We start from the raw sequence: 9255 nt of genomic DNA, 5'->3' as shown, positions 1-9255 counted from the left end.
TATAATTTTTTTTATTTTTGATTTACACCCACGCCGCTGTCACCTGAAAAAACGCTTTTTCGTTCTCGTCGAAGAAGAAGAAGAAACGAAAAGATTCAGAAGAAATAATAAATAACGGGTCGAGTTTTTTAATTGTACACAGTAGGAGACCGGCCTGTATATCACGACTCGTCGCCCCATCCTGGAAAAAAATCCAGTAAAAAAGATCCAGTTAAAAAAAACCGCATAAATCCACCGTGCGGCGGCAAGAAGAAGGTCGAAGAAGAACTTCTACGAAAAATTTCGATTAAAAACTCCGACTAATTGATGCGCGAAGCTCACTCACCCCCATCTTTTCTTTCGACTCCCGCTGTGCGAACCTTTAAAAAAAATCCGGATACTAATGAACCCAATCCGAAAACAGAAAAATTTCAAAATGAACCAAAAAAAAAAAGGGAAATAGAAATGAAAAAGATGTAAAGAGGATATTATGGTTTTTATGATTTTAAATTGGTTGTCTCTGTATAGATGAGGGTTTAAATTTGTTACCCTTTTTTATTATAATATCCTTTTTGTGTTCCTTTTAATCCAACCTCAACTAACCGTTGAGGTATCCTTTTATCCCTTAATAATGCCACTTATTATTTGCAACCCCTAATTTGCTTCTGTAATAAACCCCAACTTGTCAATAAACATTTCATCCACCATTTCAATTTCGAATAGAAAACGCAGCTGCCCATTTATACATTAACTGTAATAAAAATAATAACAGGGTGAAGATGGGTTTTAACTTTTCGCTCTGATACCCAACAAAAAAAAACTTCTTTCCACTAAGTAATCCATCTTTGTTGTTTGTTCGTACCAGGTGCGAAAAATATCCTCAGCCCTTCATAATCCTTTGCAAATGCGACGTTTTGACGAGGTATTTAAGAGTACAATTCTTCTGTTTACTTCTTCAACCTGTATCTGTGTGTGGTCCCGGATGAGGATAAACGGTAAGGATCCAGCGAAATAGAAAAGGGAAGGGATCATTTTGGTGTGGTTAAGAACCCACTTCATTCATTCTTCAGGAAGTGTGAAATAACTAACTACAATAACAACAACAATAAAGTGAGAAGCCCTTTTTTCTTCTTCACCAAGCTCTTAAAGAGGCGTTGTTGCGGGTAATCATTTCTTTTGGATATCATGACATAATTATTTTTTGGTCTGGTTAAGGTATCAAATTGAAAATAAATTTTCAAAACTTGTCTAAATGATTAAAAACTTATTCAATATTATTCCAAGTTGTTCAAAGTACTCTCAAATCGTTGAGAGATTGACTAACGAATTTGTTTTTTTTTCAAACTATTGATGGTAACGCTGTAGAGTCTGAGCATAATACAGAAAAAATTTTCGAACAAGAGTTGTAGCAAATTTTATACTTACCAATATTGCTCTTTTGCTCTTAGACGCATAGATATCGAGAAAACTACAAAAATATGAGAATTTCATGAATTCGTTGTTTTTTCAAACTATTGATGGTAGCACTGGGGAATCTGAGTCTGCTACAGAAAAACTTTTTTAACGAAAGTTGTAGCAAATTTTATACTTAGCAATATTGCTCTCTTGCACTTTTACTCTCAGACTCATAGATATCGAGAAAACTACGAAAATATGAAAATGTCATAAATTCGTTGTTTTTTCAACCGATTGATGGCAGCACTGGGGAATCTGAGCATATTACAGAAAAACTTTTCCAACAAAAGTTGTAACAAATTTTATTCTTAGCAATATTGCTATCTTGCATTTTTGCTCTCAGACGCATAGATATCGAAAAAAATACGAAAATTTGAAAATTTAATGAATTCGTTGTTTTTTCAAATGGTTGAGGGCAGCACTAGGGAATCTGAGTCTGCTACAGAAAAACTTTTCCAACGAAAGTTGTAGAAAATTTTATGCTTAGCAATATTGCTTTCTTGCACTTTTGCTCTTAGACGCATAGATATCGAGAAAAATATAAAAACATGAAAATTTCATGAATTCGTTGTTTTTTCAAACTATTGATGGTAGCACTGGGGAATCTGAATCTACCACAGAAAAACTTTTCCAGCGAAAGTTGTAGCAAATTTTATTCTTAACAAAATTGCTCTCTTGCACTTTTCCTATCAGATGCATAGATATGGAGAAAACTACGAAAATATGAAAATTTCATGAATTCGTTGTTTTCCAAACGATTGATGGCAGCTCTAGGGAATCTGAGTCTGCTACAGAAAAACTTTTTTAACGAAAGTTGTAGCAAATTTTATACTTAGCAATATTGCTCTCTTGCACTTTTGCTCTCATACTCATAGATATCGAGAAAACTATGAAAATATGAAAATGTCATAAATTCGTTGTTTTTTCAAACGATTGATGGCAGCACTGGGGAATCTGAGCATATTACAGAAAAACTTTTCCAACGAAAGTTGTAGCAAATTTTATTCTTAACAATATTGTTTCTTGCACTTTTGCTCTCAAATGCATAGATATTGAGAAAAATACGAAAATTAAAAAAATTGATGAATTTCGTTGTTTTCAAAGCAGGTAATGATAACACTTGGATATCGGAGCATGTTACAAAAAAACTTTTAGAACAAAAGTTGCAGCAAATTTTATTCTGAGCAATATTGCTCTCTTGCACTTTTGCTCTCAAATGCATAGATATTGAGAAAAACCCAAAATATAAAAATTTGGTGAATTTCGTTTTCAAAGCAGTTAATGGTAACACTTGGATATCGGAGCATGTTACAAAAAAACTTTTAGAACAAAAGTTGTAGCAAATTTTATTCTTAACAACATTGCCCTTTTGCACTTTTCCTATCAGATGCATAGATATCGAGAAAACTACGAAAATATGAAAATTTCATGAATTCGTTGTTTTTTCAAACGATTGATGGCAGCACTGGGGAATCTGAGCATGTTACAGAAAAACTTTTCCAACGAAAGTTGTAGCAAATTTTATACTTAGCAGTATTGCTTTCTTGCACTTTTGCTCTTAGATATCGAGAAAACTACGAAAATATGAAAAATTCATATATTCGTTGTTTTTTCAAACTATTGATGGTAGCACTGGGGAATCTGAGTCTACTACAGAATAACTTTTCCAACGAAAGTTGTAACAAATTCTATTTTTAACAAAATTGCTCTCTTGCACTTTTGCTCTCAGACGCATAGATATCGAGAAAACTACGAAAATATGAAAATTTCATGAATTCGTTCTTTTTCTAAACGATTGATGGCAGCACTGGGGAATCTGAGCATGTTACAGAAAAACTGTTCCAACGAAAGTTGTAGCAAATTTTATTCTTAACAATATTGCTCTCTTGCACTTTTGCTCTCAAATGCATAGATATTGACAAAAAACCCAAAATATAAAAATTTGATGAATTTCGTTTTCAAAGCAATTAATGATAACACCTGGATATCGGAGTAAGTTACAAAAAAACTTTTAGAACAAAAGTTGTAGCAAATTTTATTCTTAGCAACATTGTTGTCTTGCAGTTTACTTCTCAGATGCATAGATATTGAGAAAAATACGAAAATATAAAAATTTCATGAATTTCGTTGTTTTCAAAGCAGATGACAACCCATGCTACCAAAATTTCAAACCTCTACGAATAGTGGAACTTGAAAAAGTTCTAAGGAACCGGTTACGTGAGACACCCTGTATATAGTTAAGTTAGTTATATTTAGTTTTAAGAGTTTAGGTTGGTAGGAGAGTGAAGTTGTTGCTCTCAAATGCATAGATATTGAGAAAAAACCCAAAATATAAAAATTTATTATTATGTTATTTCACAACAGTAGACATTTTACAAGATTTCTCCACGTTGATATTTATCAGATTATCCATATCAAATTCTAAATTCGACATTGGATTATCGACCCCGGTACTTTGTTTGTAATCAATAAATTTCACTGTAGGAACACATGATTTGATGGTAGTACTGGGGAATCTGAGCATGTTACTGAAAAACCTTTCGAACGAAAGTTGTAGGAAATTTTATTTTTAGCAATATTGCTCTCTTGTACTTTTGCTCTCAAATGCATAGATATTGAGAAAAATACTAAAATATAAAAATTTGATGAATTTCGTTTTCAAAGCAGTTAATGATAACACTTGGATATCGGAGCATGTTACAAAAAAACTTTTAAAACAAAAGTTGTAGCAAATTCTATTCTTAGCAGTAGTGGTATCTTGCACTTTACTTCTCAGATGCATAGATATTGAGAAAAATACGAAAATATAAAAATTTGATGAATTTTGTTGTTTTCAAAGCAGTTAATGATAACACTTGGATATCGCAGCATGTTACAAAAAAACTTTTCGAACAAGAGTTGTAGCAAATTTTATTCTTAGCAATATTGCTCTCTTGCACTTTACCTCTCAGATGCGTAGATATTGAGAAAAATACAAAAATAGAAAAATTTTATGAATTTCGTTGTTTTCAAAGCAGTTAATGATAACATTTGGATATTGGAGTATGTTACAAAAAAACTTTTAGAACAAAAGTTGTAGCAAATTTTATTCTTAGCAACATCGCTCTCTTGCACTTTTTCTATCAGATGCATAGATATTGAGCAAAATACGAAAATATAAAAATTTGATGAATGTCGTTGTTTTTAAAGCAGTTAATGATAACACTTGGATATCGGAGCACGTTACAAAAAAATGTTTATAACAAAAGTTGTAGCAAATTTTATTCTTAGCAACATTGCCCTCTTGCACTTTTCCTATCAGATGCATAGATATCGAGAAAACTACGAAAATATGAAAATTTCATGAATTCGTTGTTTTCCAAACGATTGATGGCAGCACTAGGGAATCTGAGTCTGCTACAGAAAAACTTTTCCAACGAAAGTTGTAGCAAATTCTATTCTTAACACAATTGCTGTCTTGCAATTTTGCTCTCAGACGCATAGATATTGAGAAAAGTACGAAAATATGAAAATTTTATGAATTCGTTGTTTTTTCAAACGATTGATGGCAGCACTGGGGAATCTGAGCATGTTACAGAAAAACTTTTCCAACGAAAGTTGTAGCAAATTTTATTGTTAACAAAATTGCTTTCTTAAACTTTTGCTCTCAAGTGCATAGATATTGAGGAAAAACCCAAAGTATAAAAATTTGATGAATTTCGTTGTTTTCAAAGCAGTTAATGATAATACTTGAATATCGGAGCATGTTACAAAAAAACTTTTAGAACAAAAGTTGGAGCAAATTTTATTCTTATAAAAATTGCTCTCTTGCACTTTTGTTGTCAGATGCATAAATATTGAGAAAAATACGAAAATTCGTGGTTTCATAATTAGTTACTGGAAAGAAAAACGGTATTCCGAGCATGATACAAAAAAACTTTTATAACAAAACTTGTAGCAAATTTTACCCTTTACACATTGCTCTCTAACAGTTTTGCTCTCAGGTGCATCAATATGGAGAAAATTTCGAAAATATGAAAATTAGAAGAATTCGTGGATTCATAATTAGTTACTGGAAAGAAAAACGGTATTCCGAGCATGATACAAAAAAACTTTTATAACAAAAGTTGTAGCAAATTTTACCCTTTACATATTGCTCTCTAACAATTTTGCTCTCAGATGCATCAGTGTGGAGAAAATTTCGAAAATATAAAAATTAGAAGAATTCGTGGTTTCACAATTGGTTACTGGAAAACAAATGGTATTCCGAGCATGATACAGACAAACTTTTAGAACAAAAGTTGTAGTAAATTTTGTCACTTACACATTTCTTTCTAACCCTTTTGCTCTCAGATGCATCAATGTCCAGAAAAATGCGAAAATACGAAAATTAGAAGAATTTGTGAAATACATGAATTGAGACATAAACTACGACAGATGATATAAAGATGAAGAACATTAAAAAGTGTAAAGTCTGTGAAATACCTATGGTCGATAAAGACCTACCTATGACTATCTACTTGAGTAAGACATCTGAAAAAGACGCAAAAATCATAAATGCACTCTTTGGATTAACACTTGGCCTACTTCAAGTCAGACTCGTGGTTTTTAATGGGTAAGAGGATGGCGACTACTAAGGCTGGCAAAAATTGGGATAATAGGGACGATGTTCAATGGTATCAAAAGCGATGTTAAGGTGACAGATATCAGAGACCACGTTGAAAAATACCAGGGATGATATTAATGAAGACCATGGACGATGTGAAGAGAAGATGTTGATCAATTGTTGATGAAGGCTGTGGTATTAGTGGGTAGAGATATCAGGAATAATGTAAAGCAATGCCATAATCAAGAGGAATGTTAGAAGATATCAGGGATTTTGTGAGATACCAGGAACGATTTTTTGAAACATACTCTGTGTGAAGAGTGCACATTCGTCCTTTTCATCTAGTTTTTCATGTTGTTCCACAAAAATAGACCCAAAATAGATCCTTGCGAGACATCTTTGCTAATCTGATGCCTAAATCACTCTCGGATATACTTTTTCACGATGATTATTAGATTCTCCGATATTCCCTTTCGTGGCAGTTCTTTTTCACAAGTCAACCTAACCACTGAGTAAGCCACCCAACCTCAAAGTAAGATAACTCAATCACAAAGTAACACAATTCCAAAAGAAATTAATCCAAGTTAATTCTGCAGCAAGTTAACCTCAAAGTAATCCAATTCCCACGTAAAGCATCCTCAAAGCTAGTCAACCCAACTCAAAAATAGGTTAAGTATAAAGTGAGATAATCTTACAGCAACTCAATCAAGCTCTAAAGCAAATTAATCCAATCCAATCTATTTTAATATAAAAGAAAATTTCTAGGAATTGTCAAGAATGGGTGGTGTAATTATGCCAAGGTCATTTGCGGCCGAGGCATTACATCGATTCAAATTGAACCATTTCTCAAGAATGCGTTTTATAATTATGCCAAGATAAACAAAATATTTCTTTATTTTTTTGTTAATTCATCACGACATTTTTATCTTTAGATATTAAAAAGATTGACAACAAAATTTTTTTTTAATTTAATTCGTTAATTTCTTATCTACTTTAAATCTAAAATTACCAATAATCACATCTTTTACACCATCTTTAACACCATCTATAACTTGTGATTGTTTTATTATCTTATCGAAAGTTTTTATATAAATTTAATATAAATGGATAACGCAACATTTCCAAAATAAACTTTGTATTATACAATTAATTAAAAGAAAGTTAAATAAAATGAAGTTAATTGTAGTATTAGCAGCTATAATTTGTGGTGTTTACTCATCAAGATCGGTCGTCGATTATTTCTTAGATGATGCTTGGGATTTCGTGCATGATTTAAACCCAATCGTTTTACCAACAATCGAAGACGAAATTGATTTCGTAAGTAACAAAAAAATGTGTAATATTATTATTATTTTTTTATATAGTTTGGTACTCCAGTTTATATGAAAATGTTATCAATAATAAATCCTCAAAACTTCACCAGAGGTTTTTTGGAATTAGGAAAAACCAATTTATGCATGGATATTAATGTAGAAGACGCTAATTTTACATTTAAATATGAACAAGCTGCCAAAGAACCCTACATTGATGCCCAAGTTAATGTTAATCACCCCGGTATTGGTTTTATCGACCAGGCCGAGATTTTAACCAACTACATAGGAACTAAATTAATTTTAACCGGATCGGGATTTTATCCGGTTACTAACAAAACCATTTATTCTTTGACATCTTTAACATTAAAATTTGAATACAAGTATAACTCAATTTAAAATAAAATCTTTTTGTTAACAAATTATTTTTAGGTGGGCTGAAACCGAAATTTTTTCATCTCAATCCATCGTCCACGCGATGTTGGATATTTGGAAACCAGTTTTTGAACCAAAACTTTTGAAATTAACCGGAAATGAAATTTTTATTCGATTAAACGAGGCATTTGTTGAATCAGAATCTTCGTTGTAAACAAATATAATTTGTCATTTATTATATTAAAATTGCAATTATATTAAAAAAAAATACATGTTTTATTATATTATAAATTTGAAATAGTGTCGTTATTTTATATTTTCGTATTTTTCTCAATATCTATGCATCTGAGAGCAAAAGTGCAAAAGAGCAATATTGGTAAGAATAAAATTTGCTACAACTCTTGTTCGAAAAGTTTTTTTTATAGCTTACTCAGATTCTCCAATGCTACCATCATTAGTTTGAAAAAACAACGAATTCAAGAAATTTTCATATTTTTGTATTTTGCTCGATATCTATGCATCTTAGAGTAAAAATGCAAGAGAGCAATCTTACTAAGTATTAAATTTGCTACAACTCTTGTTCTAAGAGTTTTTTTGTAACATGCTCCGATATCCAAGTGTTATCATTAACTGTTTTGAAAACAACGAAATTTATCGAATTTTTATATTTTCGTATTTTTCTCAATATCTATGCATCTGAGAGCAAAAGTGCAAAAGAGCAATATTGGTAAGAATAAAATTTGCTACAACTCTTGTTCGAAAAGTTTTTTTTATAGCTTACTCAGATTCTCCAATGCTACCATCATTAGTTTGAAAAAACGACGAATTCAAGAAATTTTAATATTTTTGTATTTTGCTTGATATCTATGCATCTTAGAGTAAAAATGCAACAGAGCAATTTTGCTAAGTATAAAATTTACTACAACTCTTGTTAGAAAAGTTTTTTTATAGCATACTCAGATTCTCCGGTGCTACCATCATTACTTTGAAAAAACGACGAATTCAAGAAATTTTAATATTTTTGTATTTTGCTCGATATCTATGCATCTTAGAGTAAAAATGCAAGAGAGCAATCTTACTAAGTATTAAATTTGCTACAACTCTTGTTCTAAGAGTTTTTTTGTAACATGCTCCGATATCCAAGTGTTATCATTAACTGTTTTGAAACAACGAAATTTATCGAATTTTTATATTTTCGTATTTTTCTCAATATATATGCATCTGAGAGCAAAAGTGCAAAAGAGCAATATTGGTAAGAATAAAATTTGCTACAACTCTTGTTCGAAAAGTTTTTTTATAGCTTACTCAGATTCTCCAATGCTACCATCATTAGTTTGAAAAAACAACGAATTCAAGAAATTTTCATATTTTTGTATTTTGCTAGATATCTATGCATCTTAGAGTAAAAATGCAAGAGAGCAATCTTACTAAGTATTAAATTTGCTACAACTCTTGTTCTAAGAGTTTTTTTGTAACATGCTCCGATATCCAAGTGTTATCATTAACTGTTTTGAAACAACGAAATTTATCGAATTTTTATATTTTCGTATT

General features: G+C 31.1%; 1 protein-coding gene across 1 annotated transcript; it reads left to right on the top strand.

The window, feature by feature from the left end:
- Positions 1–7145: 7145 nt before the first annotated feature.
- On the top strand, positions 7146–7976 carry LOC111414915 (uncharacterized). The gene is made up of 3 exons (XM_023046382.2): positions 7146–7336; positions 7384–7712; positions 7762–7976. Exons 1-3 carry the CDS (start codon positions 7190–7192, stop codon positions 7916–7918), a joined length of 633 nt encoding a protein of 210 aa, XP_022902150.2. The 5' UTR covers positions 7146–7189; the 3' UTR covers positions 7919–7976.
- The last annotated feature ends 1279 nt before the right edge of the window (positions 7977–9255 follow it).

This window comes from Onthophagus taurus, chromosome 5 (genome assembly GCF_036711975.1).
Source record: "Onthophagus taurus isolate NC chromosome 5, IU_Otau_3.0, whole genome shotgun sequence".
In the NCBI taxonomy this organism is placed as follows: Eukaryota; Metazoa; Arthropoda; class Insecta; order Coleoptera; family Scarabaeidae; genus Onthophagus; species Onthophagus taurus.
Note: the sequence above shows the minus strand (reverse complement) of the source record. Positions and strands in the feature narration are given on the sequence as shown.

Coding starts and splice junctions, on each gene's coding strand:
- LOC111414915 (XM_023046382.2), top strand. CDS start 7,190: ATGAAGTTAATTGTAGTATTAGCAGCTATAATTTGTGGTGTTTACTCA. Junction 7,337..7,383: donor TCGAAGACGAAATTGATTTC/GTAAGTAACAAA, acceptor TTTTTTATATAG/TTTGGTACTCCAGTTTATAT. Junction 7,713..7,761: donor ACATTAAAATTTGAATACAA/GTATAACTCAAT, acceptor AATTATTTTTAG/GTGGGCTGAAACCGAAATTT.